General features: G+C 44.5%; 1 protein-coding gene across 3 annotated transcripts in view; it reads left to right on the forward strand.

The window, feature by feature from the left end:
- The first annotated feature begins 3,999 nt into the window (after positions 1 to 3,999).
- RYK (receptor like tyrosine kinase) overlaps positions 4,000 to 20,100 on the forward strand; it is a 64,529-nt gene continuing 48,428 nt past the window's right edge. For 2 of the 3 annotated variants that reach the window (XM_075032234.1, XM_075032235.1), the window contains exon 1: positions 4,001 to 4,488. In XM_075032234.1, coding sequence (XP_074888335.1) covers positions 4,161 to 4,488 — 328 coding nt within the window. In that variant the 5' untranslated portion in view covers positions 4,001 to 4,160. Of the gene's footprint in view, positions 4,489 to 20,100 lie in introns of all 3 variants that reach the window. The other variant, XM_075032236.1, reaches the window with a different exon arrangement.

Below are 20,100 nucleotides of genomic sequence, written 5' to 3' on the forward strand. Positions count from 1 at the left end.
CTCCACAGCATTTCTGTGGAGAAGCCTGGCTGGCAGAGGTGTTTGTACAACCCATGAGATGAAGGCTCTTGGGCCATGTTGGAAGCCATCCAAGTGCTGAGGTCACCTGGTACTTGTAAAGAAGAGAAACTGAAGGGAAAAATGTTCGAGGAGTGATTGAAAGAGGCAGAAGGATTTCATTCCTGTGTCCACGTGCAGGGGCCAGTTCTCCTCTACAGGGAATGTTACACAGTCGTTTACAGTTGTAAAGAGGAGGTGGGAAAAGCCACCCTTTATCGCAGCAGCATGTGTAAGCGAGTCTGGACATGGAGCAGTCATTACCAAAGCCCTGTCTCCCACCTTCCAGCAATGTCCCTAAATCATATATCTTCCATGAGGTCCTAATATATCAACATCTCATCAGTGCCATTAATTGTCAGCTATTTGCTTTTGCAGATTTGTTTTACATCCAGAAATGAATACCAGCTCTTCTGTGCCTCTCGGGACACAGTGGTGGTAAATGCTGATACAATCAAGCTCAGAGCACGAGCAATGATGCATCCCACTGCCTAGCCAAGCAAAACTTTTCCATACAAGTGCTGTAAATTCACAGCTATTGCTAGCAGCTTTCCATGGAGAGGCTTTGTGTATCCTCTTGCAATATAATCTTACCCAGAATGGTTTTGAAAGACCGTGAACTCGATCCTGCCAAAAATAGTCCATGAAGCCAAAAAAAATCAACAGAAGATCTTTAGCATTTGAGCTGGTCTGTGAGTTGCATTTTTCACCTTTTTCAAATGATATGTTTCTTGACATCCACGAAACCTTCCTTTGATTTCTAATACCCCTGATTATTCTTCTAAGTGTAGCAGACTGCATTTTAATTATAACTTCAGGGCTCGGCAAGCAATCAGCTTCATGGGCATAATGGAACAGACACACCAGCAATGACTTTAGCCCTAAAAGCGCCTGTGTGCAGGCTGGCAGATGTGTCCTAAGAATGTGTTTATTTGCATTTGGTTCATGTGGTTTTGGTGACCTTTTGTTAAAATCAGCCAGTGACTTCCAGGAGGCAAGTTACATACTCACTAAAAAGAAATGCAGTAAAATAATCTAGCACTGGTCCTTCTGCTGAATATTACATTTCTGCTGAATATCATAACCCTGTGTCCAACGCAGGGATGACTGAGGTTAAGGTTAAAGTAACGTTATCAGTGGGCAGGATGGCTGTATGGATATTGCCACCTTGTTCCCAACAAAGAATGGCAGCCGAGAAATGGATTATGGGCAAACTAGGGCACAGTGACCATGTGGGGCTTCCTATGGGTCCTGTCACCATTACAGTCTGTTTTGTAGCTGAGGAGTGCCTGCATTTTCCTGTCTCTTCTGCCAAGTCTTCGACAAGCCCATGGGAAAAAAAAAGAGTTGTTTGTCTCCTGCCTGGTACCTATACCACGTTCTTCAGTCTCACTGGGCTCATCCTACCTGCAGAGAGCAGCAGCAATTTCTTGCTGTTCCTTCATTGCACCAAAAAGACTGTAAGTGAAGCAGGGATGTCTCAAAGTGAGAAAGCCATGCCTACGCTCAGGTGGCTTTGGCAGCATCTCAGCATGTAAACTGCCTGCTAACTTGACCAGAGAAGGCTATCAAAATTTTGCTTGGTCTCTGGGCAAGCCTTTCAAGGGGTGTGTTGTTGAAACCCAGGTGAGATTGGCTCTGCCTGAGAAAATACCGTAAGTGCAAGAGGTAACACTGTACTACTTACCTTTGAGTGATACACTATTAGGATGTTAACAGCCTTCTGTTCTCACAACTTGAAGCTTGGTTAGTTATTGCTACCGTGAACAAGAGTCTTTAAGAGACTAAACAAGGATTGTTGCTGAAACAGGCTAATTTTGTATTCTCTGCATTTCTCAAACAGAGCTTGGTGCAAATTCACGCTCATTTAGTGTATTAGTTTTGCGAATGCTTTTGCAATGATTTTTATCAGGCAGTTCAGGAATCCTAAGCCAAAGACGAGCCTCAGTTTTGGTTTTGATCACATCAGACACTGCAAGTTGCCTGGCTTGTCTGTGAGTCCCTAAGTGAGGTGCGTTAGAAAATACCAGGAGTCAGAAATTTAGACTATGTCTGAACGGCAAATAAACACACATGCCCAGACTTGGGGTTTAGAGGCTGAGGAAACGGTCTGTGGAGAACATGTGGTATGGAGGTCTCTCTCTCAATAACCAACGCTGTTCAGGCTGGTCCACATCCACCCAACTAAAGACTTGCATGTAATTTGCAACTCTATTTTCAGTTTGCCATTTTATTGTTTTATGCCTCATGCTGCTAAGTAAGTGATGTTTATTGTGGGGATGTGTGCGAGCAATTTCTCTTTTGCCACAGTGATTGGAAGAGCAGGACTTCATACACACTTTCCACTCTTAGGGTTACGAGCTGAAAGGCTCGCTGATTAAAAACCCTCTGTGGCCAATTAGCCTGCAGTATCCTTCTGTCACAGTGTCCTATATAGGTACGAAATTCCTCCTGGCAGGTTAGAGGGTAGTGTACAATTCAAAGCTATTAACTGATTTAATGGTTGTAAATTAATATTGTGACACTTCTGCTGAAAATCTCAATCAAGCAGGCCACTACCAGCAATGAATTTGCTAAGACTGAAGCCATTACGGCTCTTTGGGGAGTCCAGAGGAGCTGGAAAGCGGCCAGGTCCAAAAGCAGGTTGGAAGGTGATGATGGAGGCAGCTCTTCCATCATCAACCTGGAGGGGTGAGGACCAGGCGGCATTTAGATCAGACGTCAGTTCGGAAAAACAAGATCCACTTGCCGAGCCTATTGCAACAGCAGTTTTGTGTTTCAGGGAAAGGTGGACATCTTGAAACGGGGTTTTGCGCCAAACTGCAACAGAAGTACTTACTTTTGAAATTCTGCACAGAAGAGGATTTTGGGAAAACGTCAGGAATGTTTGTATAGGAGATTCAAAGTCTCATGCTGGAATTTAATGTTGTTTTTGTCGTTTGACTTGATTATTATTGCATTCTTTCAAAGCATAGCAGCTGTCATGCAGCACTGCTGCTGGCATCTCATGCTATAACACAGCAGACGTGTTTACAGTTTAGATTTTACTTTAGGATCATTATAGGCAGCAATGACTTGGCTGGGCTTGAAATAACCATCCTTTGTAGATCAAAGGCCCTCCTTTGTTACAGTGAAATGAAATGCTGTGGCGATTTCTTAGCTCTGAAAGGAGCGTAAGCGCAAGATAAAAGTGAAAAGCAGATTAAAACATTAAACATAACATCAGTACACAAATGTTAAAAAAATTACCAAAAAAGGAAATTTTCTTAAACTAAAATGCTGGTATTCCAGAAGTATTTCCAGTTGGGTAACTTTCTGATCAGTGTCAGTTACTTCAGGGTATCTTTTCCTGGGATGTTTTGACAAAGTATTTTCAGCCAGGCAAAGAGCCCATGCACGCTCGGCTGCCAGGCCACCTCTGGCCAGGTAGGCTGTAGGTGATGAAGACAGGTCGTGATAGATGACCAGGACAGACTGTGGGGCTGGAAAGGTTCGGAGGAGGAGGTGAGGAGGAGATGGCATGGATGAGAAGGAGGGCCGTGTAGGGGGCTAAAGGCGAGCATGAGGCCATTCGGCGGGCTGCCTGCGGTGTGGTGCTCACCCCCTTCCAGCCCTCCCTCAGGAACGAGCCCAGAGACCCTCGAGGCGCCAGGCACTGAGACTGTGAGGCACCGGCAGGAACCAGGGGCCGGGCGGGGCCTGCCCCCTCTCCCCCTTCTCCTCCTCCTCCTCCTCCTCCTCCTGCTCCCCGACACCCGGCGGGAGAGGACACCCGCTTCCCCCCGAGCCGGGACCGAGGGGGAGCCCCTGAGGCGGCGGTGAGAGGCCGCCCGCCCTCCCTCTCGGCGGCCGCTCCTCGCGCTGCTGGAGGGGCGGGGCGGCGCGGCCGCGCGTGCGCGGGGCGTGGGCGGGGCGTGCGGCGCCGCGGAGGAAGCGGCGCCAGCGGCGGCGTCGGGCGCGCGCAGCCATGAGCGGCGGGGCGGGGACTGGCGGCCGCGGCGTGTGAGGGGTTCGGTGGGGCGGGGGGGTCCCCTCCCTGCCTTCCCCCCCCACCCCCCCTCCCCGGTCCCTGCCTGCCTCCCCGCCTGCCTCCCCGCGGAGCGATGGTGCCGGGGCGCCGGGGCGGGGGCCGCGAGCCCGGCGGGGGGCGGCGGCGGCGGGGCCGGCCCCTTTCGGCGCCGGGGGAGGCGGGCGCGGGGCGGTGGCGGCGGCCGTCGTCGTCGTCGTCGTCGTGGTCTTGCCGGGCGCGGGGCCCGCGCCGCCATCTCCTCCGTCTTCTACCGCTGCTGCTGCTTCTGCCCGCCGGCGCCGAGGGCCAGGCCGGCCCCAGCTCCGGCCCGCACGCCGCGGGGCCCCCGGACTGGCCCCCCGCCGGTCCCGGGCCCAGCTTCAGCCTCTACCTGAGCGAGGAGGAGGTGCGCCGGCTGATCGGTGAGTGGGGTGGGGGCCGGGGGGGGGGGAGGGGGCGAGACGCTGGCCTGTGGGGCTGGGGATGGTGGAGGGGTCTGTGGGACTGAGGGGGTGTTGGGGGTCCGGGAGCCCAGAGGGGATGAAGGGAGTTCTGTGGGGGTGGGGTGGCAGCTTGGGGGTCTGGAAGACGGTGGGGGAAGTCTGTGGGACTGGGGTGGGGATGGTGGGGGTCAGTGGGACTGGAGGACCGGAGTGGTGGCTGTGGGGGTCCAGGAGGCAACGGGGATGTCTGTGGGACTGTTGCGAGGGAGGCGGGTCAGGGGGTGTAGGGGAGGATGGAGAGGGCTGTGAGCAGGTATGAAGGACCTGGGGCTTAGGAGGGGATGGGGCATCTCTGGGTGTTGGGTGGGGTGAATTGGGGGCTCTCTGTGGCGTTCTATAGGGTGGGGAAGCAGGGTATCATGGGGAGAATGGAGGAGTCTGAGGAGTCAAGAAAGAGTCTCTGTGCTGCCCTGCCTGTGTGCGGCTGGGGGAAGGAAGGGGTCCTGGGCTTTATCCTGGTGGTGAGCGGTTCCCTAGGTCCAAGTGACTGGGGATGGTGCCCTGTGGGAGCAGGGTAAGCCCTGGAAAAGGTGAGTTCAGGCTTGTTATTTAATTAGCAAGGCGAGTGACATTCAGAGGGCAGAGAGGAGACCTGGCAATAATTGGGTGCGTGTGTGAAAGGAATCGTAATTTCTAGGCAGGCTGACAATTGCTGCAGAAGTACTTGGAGATAATTCATGAAGTCCCTGATCTGGCCTGCTGCAGAAGGCTTTCACCGTAATTTTGTGCTTGGAGAGTCTCTGATTTAAACAAAGATTTGTTTTCTGTAGGCTTTGGCTTGCTTAAGCTCTTGTTTAGAGTTGGTGGCTGGAGTCTCAAAACAAATGGGTTGGTATCCCCAGTGATTTGTTTTTCAGCAAGTGTCCTGTATCTCTGTAAGCTGAAAAACAAGCAGTGCAAGCCTGTATTTGCATCAAATGGCCAAAATAAAAATATCTCCAGTTAATTTGAACACTGTAAGCACGTAGCTGGTCGAAGTCAGGGGACAGGGGACCTGGTGAGTGAATAACACTGTAAACATTTTTTTCCCTTATGGCTTGCTCTGGTGATTAGTGTTCTGTTGCTGTCATTTTTACATTGCATGTGCTTGCTGCCAGATGCTCTGTTACAGATAGAGGATAAAAATGTCAGGCTTGCTGTTTAGCTGAGTTTCTAAACAAGTAGTTAATCTTGGAAATACCAAATGGTAAGGTCTGAGCTACCCTGAGTCTAGTGCCTGAAATCTGTATTAGTTGGATTTGCTCAGACTTCCATGGTCCACTAGCATAATTATTAATCATTGAGTATCAACTGAGAAGGGAAGATCTGCTGTTATTATTATATTTAAGTTAAATTGCATCCTGTAACCTCCCTTGTGGGTGTCTGTTGCTAATGTGGCTAAAGTCACTTATTACTCAGGCTGTCTGTAGCTGTTTTATATCACTTTGAGTATCTGACACTTAATGATCAGTTCTGCTTCTGCGACCCCAAAAGCTTGGATAAATTGGAGTCTAATGTGGAGATAAACTGGCACTTTTTCAGTTAGTGGGATTCGGATCCCTAGAAATCTGTTGTAAATGAAACTTTCAAGATTTACCTTGTGTTGTTGGCATGAGCAGATTTAATTTTAGGGGCATCCTTTACACGTACTAGCTGTTGTAGGTAAGGTGTAGTTTAACGAGGCATCTAGACACAGGCAATCAAATCTCACAGGCAAATCGAAGTCCAAAGGGATGGACAGGTTTGTTTCACTTTTTCACACTTCTGAAAACAAAACAAGCAATTTTAAAATGCTCAGTTTTGTAGTATCTGAATTGTGTTTACATACAATCAAGTTTATGGTTTAAGTGCTGATATCGGTGTGCATGAACTTTGAAAGAGCAGGGAGGTGTTTCAGCTTCTGTAACTTCTTTGGTGAAAGCCAGGGTTCAGCAGATGCTAGAATAGTCATTCACAGCAGATAGGAAAATGACGTTGCTTGTGAAGCAAACCATTAGGTTCAGTGAAGCTGCTAATATAGAAACTAGTTTCTTTGACCTTTTGTTTCTAAACAAACTCTGTCTGTTACTGTCTTGCTGTGGTTGAACAGAAAACTCTTAGACTTTCTGAAATGCTCATAAACCCAAATGTTACGTGGAGTTACTACAGCCTGTGGTGTGTTTTCATGCTTCTTAATATCATCCCCATACATCTTTAGATCACAAATTTGATTTGGAACAAATGTAAGCATGTGATTGTGTGTCTGTTAAATCAGCCATAGACAGTGATATGCTGCGTTCTCTGTGCAAAGCTGGAGCATCCACAGGGTCTGGTGTAAGGTCTGTGGGGCCATACCCACACGTGGTCTCTCCACCAGTGAGGCTGTACCAGTTCAGTGGCGCATTACAGTGCTTCTGCTCTCCTCAAAACCAGAGTTTGGTGTCTTACAGAACCATGGCCTGTGTTTTTAATTAGGTTGTGGCTCTTGTAAATGAAATAGTGACTTGCTTAAGATTATTTGTGGCTGCTGTTCTTTCTGTGGCGTGGAGGCAGGACAGATACTATGGTTTATAGTGAAAACTACCCGCTACTTTCCTGTATGCTTTGCCAGATTTCCACCATTAGGCTATGTGATTCTGACCATGTGTCTGCCTTAGGATGAATTGTTTTGAAATCTTCAGAACTTTACAGAGAAGAAAACTAGAGAAAACGGGCTTGTCTTGTTGTGTGAGATGGATTTTTATTTTGAAAAGCTGCAGAGTTCTCATGATCTGAAAGCAGGACTTGGTATATGGCAGGCAGCTGGTGTCTCCATCAGAAATACCTCTTGCCATTCCCATGGAAAATGTTCGCAGCCATCCAAACTATAAGCCTTTGGGGGGCGGGGGGTGGGAATTGTGGTTTTCACATACTTGAATGTGTCAGATTCCACTCACTCCAGGCAGGATTCAGTGATAGGTGGGATAAAGGTAGAAAGAGAGAGAGAGGAGTTAGTTAAGGGGACTTGGTTGAGATGACTTCAACGATGGCAGTGGGAGCCAGAGGTGTTTGAGTGAGAGCACAGGTGAGGTACAGGGTGATGGAGAGTCAGGGGGCAGGAAGAGAAGTGTTGCTTGCTGGAGAGAGACATCCAGAGCACCACAACCCTTTTTAGGGGTGTCCGTGAACTCTCTGGGCACTGTGATCTGTAGCTTTTTGGAGTTGGTTCATATGGACAATCTTTTTTTGGCCTGTGCATAAACCTGAGAAAAGTAGTGTTAGTTTTATGGAGTGGCTAACTATATAGGCATGATAATACCACCTGCTCGTATCACTTTTTTCCAGCGACTGCCCTGTGATGCTAAACACGCAGGGCAGATGGTATTAAAGTAGTGATGAGTTATTCAGTAGGTCTGTACTTGATTTAGTGACTTTGATTCAAATTTTCCTGTGAAATCAGAATGTGGTGTTTGCCTAATGTTGAAATGCTCCATTGATCTGCTTTTCACAGGATCCTGTGATACAAAGGCACATGTATCCCTGCTTTGCAGGTAATGAACTAAGGTTTAGAGAATAAGGTGAAAAACACCCATTAATATTAGGTAGCTAGCTTTAATAATTAAGGATTTTATCTGGTCTGTTTAAAGTACAGAGCATTATTTAGCACTTAATGCATTCATGGTATATCTCTTAGACCTTCAGCTGTGAGTTCCCAGCAGCTCAGCCTCACAGGAGACCTTGGGTTATACCCTCTTGAGTATGAGGACCAGAATGAATAGCTGCCTGGGAAAATTTGTCTTAAGTGGTTTTTCTTGCATTGCAGGCGGTTCTTTTTGTGGCGTTCATGAGATGGCGCGTAATTGTTCATGGCAGCAACAAGATGCTTAAGCACTGAGGACAATCCTTTCTGTTCTTGCAGGGGTGTTTTTTTGTAGAATACGTACCTTTCAGCTGTGAAATTGGTCTTGTGGATAGCCCTTGTCATCACATGGCTTTGGTTCTTTTTACAGACAGGTCTAGCCTGAGTTCCAAATGTGACTTCAGTTCCATGGGGGAAAATACTATGTTATAATGTAACTAAGGGCTATCATAATGCATACATATGAGGGGGCTAAATTAGAATTACAGGAGAATCTTAAAGTCAGAAGTCCTACAATGTTTGCATTGAGTTTGCAAACTTAGTATTCTTTGGCCTAATTTCTTCTGCATAATCATATTGAATGCTGTCTTCTGTTGGTTTTATATTTGCACTTGCTTAATTACAGAGTAAAATTAATTTAACGCTTACGTGACTTTTTCTTATGTGTTCTAGAATTTCATTTGAAGCCAGTGTGCAGCTTACTAAAATGAGTTGTTTGGTTGCAAGATGCAAAATTGATGCAAAACTCTGTTACAGCAGAGGGTGGGTTGTTTGTTTTTTAAATTGTGCTGCTAACTCACAGAGTGGTTGAGGTTGGCAGGGATGTTTGGAGCTGATCTGGTCCAACCCCCTGCTCAAGCAGGGCTGCCTAGAGCCAGTTGTCCAGCACTGTGTCCAGAAGCTTTTGAACATCTCCAGGGATGGAGAGTCCACCGCCTCTGTGGGCAACCTGTGCCAGTGCTCAGTCACCATCACAGCAGAATAATTTTTCCTGATGTTCAAGACAGACCCTCCTGTGTTTCAGTTTGTGCCCGTTGCTTCTGGTCCTGTCACCAGGTACCACTGAGAAGAGCCTGGCTCTGTCCTCTTTGCACACACCTTCAGATATTTATGTATGTTGATGAGATTCCTCTGAGCCTTCTCTTCTCCAGGCTGAACAGCCCCAGCTTTCTCAGCCTCTCCTCATAGGAGAGATGCTCCAGTCCCTTTAATCATCTTTGTGGTCCTTGCTGGCTCTCTCCAGTAGCTCTGTGTCTCTTGTATTGGGAAGCCCAGCACAGGACCCAGTACTCCAGGTGTGGCCTCACCAGGCCTGAGCAGAGCCCTGGTAAATTACTGACCAAATGCAGCTTTGTGAATTTCAGATAGAGATTAAACATCTCCTACTTAATGCAACAGTTGATCAAGTGATGTCTTAATTTTGTAGTGTGGAACAGCTTGCTTAATGTCACCATTTTGGGGAGCTAGCAACAGGAGTTCATGTCAAAAGTGCTTTATGGTGCTTGCACTGCGTTTGTTGTGACTGGAAATCCTCTTGTTCCTTTGTCTGTCACCTGGTTAGTTGCCCTTGTTATGAAAGGGAGCTGAAATTCAGTGTGCTGGGATCAGCTGGATGTTCAAATTATTGAAAGGTTGAAGTATTTCTTTCTTGTGATTCTTGAAACGCCTCAGGGCCTTGTTAAAAGCCTACCCATGCCTGTCTTTGACAGCATCACTACCTAGACCACCACTAGTGAGCTAGTGCTGTGAGTTTTGTTAGTAGCACCCAAGATAAATTTCCATGCGAGATGGGTAACTTACAGGTGCTTGTACATGGTGCCTCTTTAGGACAGAAAAAATCAAAGAACCTCTGTGTAGCTGCAGAAGGATGAGATGTCCACTGAAGAGCGTATGTTTGAGTACCCTAAGCTCCTGAAGCAGGTGTCTATGTGGTATGTGACCTGCAGTTCAGAATCTGGTTCTGTTCTTAAATCTTAGTTTTCTAGCTTTTAAGTGCTTGACTCTGAAGAATGGTAGCTTTTTGCATGTTGTATGCAAAAATAAGCATTGTGTTGCTATGGTCTACATGCCTGTCTTTGCAGAAGTGCAAAAACCTGCATGTTAATGCTTCGTTTTACCATTTGAAAGGGACTTAAAGATTACTGTAGGTGCACACTGCTGGATGGAAAGCAAGCTTCTAATCTTGACAGATGCCATGCACTGTAACAAAACTGAATTGCTGATGATGGCCTGAAAATATTCTGATATGTTCCACTTAATTGGAAGTGCTGTTTTTAGGATAACTTTTTTATTGCCTTGCCCGGTAAAGCCCTTTATCCTAATGATAGTCCATGATTGGTGCTTATTAGATGGGCTTTTTAGTGTTGCAGGTGAATGTAACTCAAGTCTGCTTTGGAGAAATGGAGGGATTAAGGCTGGCAAGGCATTTGGAGGGTGCATGCAGCAACATCTGGCCACTTGCAAGCTGCAGCAGGTTGTGACAAGTTACTTGCATCATGGAGCTGAGCAATCTGTTTTTGTTTTGGAGCCTTTCAGTGCACTTGGATGCTTGTCTGTCTGATTTACTGAGTACCATGGTTCATGTCAGTATTGTTTTGAGGTTTATGAGAACAAGCTGCATTTGGGGTTCCTCTGTCCTTTTCCATTCTATTACCTTACTTCCAATTTGCAAAGTTCAACTAGCATGTGGATAGCTGTTTCTTTGGAGATGTGTGTAGTCATATAAAACCACTACAATATTTGTAATGCTTGCAAACTGGCAGAAGAATACGCTCCTAGAAGTTTGAAAGAGCCTGTGGAAGGCCATTGGGAGTGATGCCAGTGGAGGCAGCTTCTAGCCTGGGTCAGGTTTGCTTTGAAATAATTTACTCAGTGTGACTGCATTAAGAGGGAAGCCTGGGAAATACTTATGCCCTGTGTGTATTAATCTACTTGGTGTTGCAGAGATGGGTGGCTGATTTCCGTGGCCTGCTTTATCACACCAGCTTATGTGTTAGGATTTAAAAATGCTGGGGGCTCCATCTGAATCCTACCCTGAGAAAGCAATTTGCTTCTGCAGATTGGCTCTTCAGGAGAGGCTGCATGGGCGGCAGGCGGCTTGGCTTCCTCGTGTGGCACTCTGTCCACACTCAGCCCTGGGAGGAAGCAGCCATTTCAGCTCCCGAGAGGCCAAGGTCTGTCTAGTGATAAATGTTTGTGGCTCTTGCAACATTCATGTGTCAGGGACTTGGAAGAAATCTGACCTCTAAGACTGAAGGCTAGGCTGATGGGGGTGCAGGGGGTGCGGTGGGAAACAAATCCCGAAGCTGTGTTCTTCACTGCTGTGGTTTTACACCTGCATTCTGTTTGGCAGCATGTTGTTGATCGTTTGGCCTCTTCGAATACATGCTCTCTCTCCCTCCAGTGCGTGGACAGAATGGGAACAAGGGAGAGGAAATGGAGGCAAAGAGCTTCCTGCATGCATGAGAAAAGCTAGCAAGAAGGACTCACTACTGGGAGGAAGTCAGGGACTGAAACTGCTCCTAAACACCACCTGGGCAGAGGGAAATACAAAAGATAAAGGATCATGCTCACAGGCGTGAAAAATCCCAGTGTGGCATTTTCCTGAGAGTGGGAGCTGTGAAGGCAACTATACTGTACACTCTGGTGTGTGGGTACTTTAAAAGATGAAGTATTTGGGAAGTCTTGTGTTTTTCTTCTCCCCTTCTGCTATTCAGAGTTGTGTTTGGATACTGTAAAAGCTGTATTAATGAGGCAAGTTCCAAATGTATCTTGGTTCACAGTTGTTCTGAGCTCTAGCAAAATGGGGTTGCTTGATGACTAATTCCTACCTGAACTATCCAGACTGAAATATCACTGAGGCTCCTACTTTTCTTGCAGTGGAAGGGTCTTTAGTTAGAGGCTATTCCTCTAGTAACTTAGTGTGCAGTATTAAAATTGTGCTTGAGGTCTCAACTGTGAAAGCAGGGAATGTGTAAAGGGTGAAGTGCATTTAATGAGTTGTGCCTGATGAATTGATTTTTTTTTCCTTTTGTCCCCCCCCCCACCCCCCACCCTGAATGGCAGCAGCACCAGCAGATCCTATGTAAGAATGAACGCTAACACTCTCTGAAAATGTCTTGTGGCGGTACAAAGGGCGCAATGGTAGAGGCTTCAAACGCATTATTTCTCTTCCATCTCTGCCTTTGTCCTTCTTTCAAGCGGATAACTCATGTATTTGCACTGACTGCTTTGGAGATCTGGGAGCAGAAGCAACAGCATGAAACTAATGTGATGCTTTAGAATTTTGCTGCCACTTACTGAGTGTTGAATAGCTGTAATTAAATTAATCGGTATATTGATTTCACCATGCTGCTTGGGAAAGATAAGAGCACTAACGTAAGCATTGGAGCTGCTGCTTAGTAGGCTTGAAAAGCTGCAGCCACTCAGAATACGTAATGCCAGCGGTACCAGTGAAGCTGAGCAGGTTGATAAACTAAAGATAGTTATCCTCTCAAAACTGTTTTAGCTTTTATGAAGCTAGTTGATGGCCTTGTAGAGTAATTCCTAATAAAAGAAAAAAAACCTAAGCTCCATGGCTTTCCGGAGTGCAGAGATTGCCTCAGAAGCGAATAGACCCATTTTAGTTCGCGTGGAGCTTGGTTTTGCATTAGTGTCACTGTGATGGACGTCTTCCAGTGTCTCAACAGATGTAAAGTCCTGCTGGTCACAGAACTAAAGCATGAGTTTTGAGGCTGAGCAGTCTGATGCATTGAGGGAAGGGGGTGTGTGGTTTTTATTTTTTTTTATTTATTTTATTTGTACTCAGTTGGGTACTTGTTAATGAAATAGTCGTGGCCACTGGCAGGGACACAGTTCTAAAGGTGACTTATGCTGTTGTACCTTATGGTCTTGCCTACACGGATAACTGAATCAACATGTGGGTGCATTACTCTAAAAAAAATTTAAAAAATGAAGTGGCACAACTTCTCTGGGTAGGTGACACTAAAATACTGCAAATGCACGTTATTCATGAGTCCAAATGTCTGACATAACCTTGATTTTTGGCTGGGAAGATTATGCAGCAGTTCAATTCAAAAGCTTTGTGATACTAGTAAGCATTTGATCCGAAGTTATTTTATTTCGAGGTCTGTGCTCTTGGACAACTGTGGTTCATGCGGATGGAATCTTTTTGTTTTCTGTTCTTAGTGTTTACTTTCATTCTAATTCAAAAGGAGCATCAAACTTCATGTTACAATATTTGAGACATTTGCCAATACTGATAAGTTAAATTTTTATTTCATAAATATACCTAACCATTCCGTGTGCTAAGAATAAAGTTGTTTAATTTGCTCCTTAAAGCAAGCTTTATTTTTTTTTTATTACAGAGTTCTCTTTCAGTCACCTCCCACTCCGTATCTGCACCATTCCTACTCCCATCTGTCCCATTTCCCCTTGCCTGCTGTGTAGGTCGCTGGCACTCATCTTCCGCTACCTTCAAATACCCATCTCGTGCATCTCTACTGCATCTTTCCTTTGGAATCAGCCCTTCAGCTGACTCATGTACACTGTTCTGGCTATTAATAGCAAAGTGACTGCTGGTTTTGTTGGGAGTTTTACTAGCTTTTCTTTCCTTTTTTTTTTTTCTCCTAAGTTTCAAATGGGCAAATTTCATTTACAAGGTGTTCTCAGAAGCAGAGTTTACTTGTATTCTGCTCTGAGGTAAAATGTGTTGTTGGTTTGGTGTGTGTCCCCCCCCCCCCCCCCCCCCCCCCCATTAAGGAGAGTGTCATCTTCTAACCGTTTTCACAGCGGTCTTTATATCCTACATATCAGAAAAATGAAGATTTTTCTGTAGGTGAAGGAGGAGAGAAGAATAAACAGGCAGGCTGTTGAAATGTAATTGTTGCAGCTGTTCAGAGACAAACAAAAAGGCAAGCAGTTGGGTCCTAGGAACAATGAACATCTTTTTAGTATGGGCTAAGTTAAATATTGCAAAGTTCCTTACGCTTTTGCTTCAGCAAGTGCCATCTCCTGGGGGAAGCTTCTTCCTGTAGAAGGGAAGAAGTCTGCTCTGTGACTTTCAGAAAGGCCTTTCAGTGAGAAAAATCCTGTTTGCCTGTGGTATTGGCCTTGCAAATTCTATTTAACAGCATCAATAAGGTGAATTGTGGGTGACCTGTCAGTGAGGGTTCACGGGGAATTAATAGCGCTCTCAGCTAACAGGTTTTCCTCTTGTTTGCTAGATGTTGGGAAGCTTCCTACTAAGATTTTCTGCTAGGGAATCTTGCTTGGTTTTCAAGGATGCAATCATTGCCTTGAAGTTATGTTCAGTATTTCCTCAAATTGAATGCCTTGCATATTGTATTCCATCTCCAGCTTGTGAGGTCTTAACTCTGCACAGGTAACAAAGCCATTTGTGTAAATAACCATAGTCCATATGCTCTCTGCTACTGCTGGGTGGAGTTAGGTGAGCTTGCAAAGCAACCCTGCTATTCACAATGAGGCATCAGCCTCTGGTGGGAGAGGTTTTCTGTGAAGGTGAGAATGGATTTAATTCTGGAGCCTCGCCAATCAGTGTGCTTGTTATGTTAACAAGCTAATGTTAGAGCAATTCCGCAAGGAGTTTGCATGTTTCAGTATGCTTTGGTGATGTGTCAGGCTGTGGTTTTGTTTCTGGTCTGTTTTCCATGCACTTGATACTGTGGAATTATTTTTTTTTTCCCTGCAAGGTCCATGGTACTGGATTATAAGATGCTTCTTTCTAGCAAAGTTTAGAAAAGTGGGTTGGAGAACTCTTTGGCAAGATAGATGCATGTAGGCAATGAAGAACTTCATGTAGAACTTCATGCCCCCCCAAATGGGGGATTCTTTTGTCTTTTTTTTTTTTTCTAAGTGTCAGGTGGGTGACAAGGGGAAGGACTATTCAACAGTCAGGGAAGAAATGTTTCTAAGCAAAAGGTAGAAAGTGTGTTAGTGAGTATGGCTGGATTTGTGCCTGCCGATTTGTCTGTCAAGCTTGATACTGAACAACATCCTTTGATGTTCTTGGGCACCTGTCTTAAGAGAGTGAAAAGCTGTTTCTTCATCATCTTCGCGTTGCATAATATTTAACTTTTTTTTTTCCTGGGATACTTTTCATCGGTCATCTTTTCCAGAGACTCATGGGCTGTGAGACATTTCAAAGCAAGTATTTCAGTCTAAATTCCTGACCAACAGCTATAACTGGCAGACCGTACCGTTGTGGAAAACTTAAGTAAAAATGCAAGTAGAAGGCTATAATCTGTTTTATTAAAGGAAGGTTCACTTTCATTGTTGTATATACTGGATGTGTATAAATAGGATATAAGAAGTTTTTTATGTGTGTGTATATATATTCAGATGCTTAGTATTACATTTCCAATCATTTGCTGTTTTCTAAATGAAATTGATCCATGTGGATCCATTCGTATTTGATTTCATCTTTTTTTTTTTTTTTTTTAATTCCCAGTTGTAGTTTCAGCCCAGTGTAAGCTGACTGTTTAAGTGAAATAATTAAATACATTCAAACTAAGAAGGCTTGCTCTGGGAAGGTGTTCTACCCTGAAAAAAATAAATTGTTTCAGTAGTCAAGAGCTGATTTTTTAAATTCTTCAGCCATGTTTCCTTGTGCTTAGGCTGATGGTGTGAAAACAGCAGAATTTTTCCAGCGCGCGTTTGTAGAACCTGTTGCAAAAAAAGGAAAGCTTAGGATTTAAAGTCAGTGTTTCAGACTTATGGTGCACTTTGAATGAAAGGAAAATGGAAGGGGGGGGAATCTTTCTTCAACAAGGTAAACTGATGCTGGGAGAATCCTGTGTGTTTATGCGGTAGGTTGCACAGACTTGGGAAGTGGATGGTGGTGAAGGGATGTTGAAGCTTGAGGTTCATACTCTTTCATGTTGATGTTCACTCTGGAGTGGAAGCTTCTGGTCCAGCCAGAGGGCTAACCCAGATGAGCTGCTCGGGATTGGAGGCATCGTTCTCTGGAGCACGTAAACCTCTGAACGAATAGAATATTTATATAAAGATAATAACTTGTTTAACTGTGTAACTCTAACTTATTTCAGTGCTTGTGAGTCAGGAAGCAGGAGTGGCTTGCGGTGTGAAGGCTGTGGTGGTTTGATGTTGCACTGCAACATTTCTCAGCTGCTTAGGAAGAAACTCTTACAAATTACAGACTAGTGTATTAAGAAAACAGGCACTAAATTCAGTCATTTCTGTACAGACAGTAATCTACCAGAGGGTTGGGTAGGCAGCTGGGAGAGCCAATTATGTCAGCTATCGTTACCAGATTGCTTTTAATGAAATACTACTTTTTGCAATATGAATGTTAGCCCTAGTCTAATAGCAATCTCTTCTAACTCTGACATTGTACATTCAGTTTCTGTCTCTTGATTTTAGACAAAACCTGCCAGAATTATGTTATGATGAAGTAATTAAGTAATGAAGTGTAACCCCAGGTAACAGACTCCTGAACACTGTCGTTGTCTTTAAGAAGAATGCATTATTACTAGTGTGTGTTGTAGGATAGATTTGCTTCATAAAAATAAAATCTCATTTTTCCCATGCTGAGAGAGGCAAGTTTCTTTCATATATTGTGGTGAAAAAGAGGTAGAAGCTAGACTGCATTTGCACAAGGACGTTTGAAAAGAAGTGTTTTGTTAGGCTGCTAGACTGACATGATTCAATTTTGTCATGAACACAAGGGCTGCCCAGCATCTTTTGCATTTGGGAGTAAAAATTGGTCTCTCCCCTTCCTTTCTGAGCTTCTTCAGATGTTTTGTTATGTTAAACAGTGCAAAGAATCACAGACTTTCTCTGTGGTGCTGCCTAAATTTACCTTTTTGTTTGTGTTCAACTTTAATTTATTCTTTCAAGTTTGTGCCCAAGGGTGGGAGGCACAAAGATGTGGAAGTTAATAATGAGATTTAGGGGTTGCCTGGGTAAAAGGGTGGTGGTTTTTCCTTGAAATCAAAGCAGAGCATTGGTCTTACTGTTTTCACGTGGGTTGGTGTAGGCTAGTCAAGTCCGAGTAATGAGAAACTAGACCCTATAGTGTTGTGCATTGTCTGCATGTAGACTTGTTTAAGGAGGCTTGCCAAAGCAGAACTGCAGCTGATATTTTAAAACTGTTCATCCTTGATCGCCAATATACTGCTTAAATCAATAGAAGCATTTCTGAAAAGCTTCTTTTCCTCCCCTGCAGTTCATGTAATGCAACAATTTTTTGGTATTTCTTTGTAAGGTTCTCCACCCCTTTCTTTATATTTTACTGCTTTGCCTAGAAAACGGTTATTGAAGAACTGCCCATTTTCTCTAGCTGTTTGTAATGATCTGTGTTTTTCTCCTAGAGCTACCTGTTTTCTCCTTTTATCATTCCATACATGACATAAAAACATTACATACCAATTTGGGTTTGTTCCAGGGTGCTGGTGTATGTGTCCTACTTAAAGTGTCCTACTTTCCTCAGCAACTTGCTATGCAGGCTGATGACATCTTAATGCTGCTACTGTGTTTGAAAGAGATTTACATGTTTTAAAAAAAGTAAAAAATTGAGGTTGTTGGCTTAGGCTGTGTATTGACAGTGACTTGCTTAATTTGATACCATCTTTTGAAGCTACCTATGCCCAAAGCATGCTTTGAAAAAAAGCCTAGACTATCTGAGTATGGTAACAGTACTATTTTAGTATAAGCTCCATCTAAGTTAGTGCTGCTGCAGTCTTGCCCCCCCCCCCCCCCCCATATGGGGTGCTCCTGAGGATCCTCACTAGTTCAGGGAGTTTGAGGAGTGTTCCCCCACTTTTTTGCTAGCTTGACTCCTTGAACTTGGCTTGCTGAAGGTTTAAATAAGTAACGTTGCAAGGCAGGTGTAAGTATGCATGTCTGAAGAAAAAAAGTGAAATGCAGAATTAAAGCAATTCTGAGTTAGACTTAAACTGTTGTGGTAATGGAGCCTAAAGTGTTTTCTGCAAACTCCTTAATGATTTTTAATGTCTACTCCAGAGAGAGTTAATAATAGCACTTAATCAATCTGGAAATCTCAGCAGTGAGGAGGCACAATTTCATTGCATATAAAAAGGTATGTAGATAACAAGGAACAAAGTGTCTGATTGAATAGAGGTAGCTCACAGCCAATACTCAGTGAACATAACTGAACCTGTTTGACATTTCACTGAGGCTGATCATTGTCCTCTTGATCCAAACTTGTGGGAAGAGAGGTGTTAGATGTGATCTACCCAGTGTGTTTGCAGTGGTATCCTCATCCTCTGTCTTCAGCAGCGCAGGGCTATTGGAGCCTGGCAGGCTGTGCTGTGGTTTTTCTTGGTAAGAATTTAACCTGTGCAACCCATGTGGCGTTGAGAAAAGCATACTTTATCTTGGCTAAAATCTACTAACTGTACAAGTCTGGAGTCCACCCGCTGTGGAGCTCTTGAGCATGCACGGTGCTGCAGCATTGCCCTTGCAACTTCTGTGGGTATCAGGAAATTTTCTCTTCCTCTAAGTGGAAGACTCACAAAATGGAGGAAGCCCAGGAATGCAATGAGTAAAGCGATGGCAGCTTGCATCAAGAACACTCAGCTCACACAGCTGATCAGTGAGCTACGCCTCTGGCTTTTGCTGCTGTTTGCTGCAGTGCCCTGCACAATTGCTTACCTCTATGTACGTACCTTCCCAGTGCCCTCTCTTACGGCTGGGACGTGGTGCAGCTCCTGGCATCGCTGGCGATCAGTACCTGGGCTCCTTTGTGTCGGGCAGAACACACCTTCCTGCCTGCCTGGCTGCCTGCCCAGAGCATAGCCAAGGTGCTTTTTTTGACTGGCAGGTTCAACTGCAATTTTTTCTGTGTTTTGCTGGCCTGATTGAGATAAATTATATTGACAGAGTGCTTCAGGAATTCAGGATGGAGGTGGGGGAGGCAGCGAGGGGATGAAAAATTAGGGATGGAAGGATGGTCTGGAAGAAAAACTGTACTGTGGTGGATTGGAGGTAGGGAGATGGGAGCTTGCTTGTCTGGTGTGGACACAGATTCTGAAATGTTGTTTTTGTGAACCTCTAATTGCTGGTGTGACCATTTATCAGGAAGAGAAGATTTTCTTCATTCTAAAAGCAGTTTCATTGCTCCAGTTGCATTGTTTCACCTGCTAATCTTTTTGTCCTAATTTTTTTTTTGATAGCTTGTACTTACCAGGTTTGATTTGAATACTTTGTTTAGTAAGTTTATGCCCTTAAAGCTTCCCATCTTCTTGATCGGATGTCATGACAAGTACCTGATAGTTGTGAGCTCTTCTCCATGTTCCTTCCATGTTTTCTAAATCTGAGGGAGATTTCATGTATAAACATGTACACATGTAAAAAGCTATTTTGGAAGCTTGCTGTTTCTTTTATGTGTTTTCAGGGTTTTATTTTGTTTCAAGGTGTGTGTGCACGCGCTTCTCCCTCCTCCCTACTTTACTGGTGGATATGCTTTTGCATTTGCCATTTATTGAGTGGAAATATGGACAAATTGGAGAAGAAAGGTTTAACTTTTTTTTTTAATATACTCAGGCTGATTACATTCAGCATTTAAGGCATCATCTCCATCTTTTTCATTCAAGATCTTTTTTGAGAGCATTTCTCCCTGGGATTACTCCATTCTGTTGATTCCTTTCATGCATCCAGTCTCTAGGGTTCTCCCTCTTGCCACTCCCCAGTATCTGTGATTATATACTCTTGGGTTTTGATTAAGTTTTGGGATGCTAATGAGCCAGCAGGGAGTAAAAATGGTTAACAGCAACAAGAATGAAGAGGAATGTCTTGGCTGCATTTCTATATCTTGTGAAAACAAAGTGGATTAAATCAAGTTCTGGAATAAGAGAATGCTTATCACTTTGCACTGATCTGTGCCCAGTTTTTGCACTAAATAGGAATTTTTCCACTCAAGCTAATTCTCCCTTTCCAAATGCAGCTTGTCTACA

Source organism: Buteo buteo, chromosome 7 (assembly GCF_964188355.1).
Source record: "Buteo buteo chromosome 7, bButBut1.hap1.1, whole genome shotgun sequence".
NCBI lineage: Eukaryota > Metazoa > Chordata > Aves > Accipitriformes > Accipitridae > Buteo > Buteo buteo.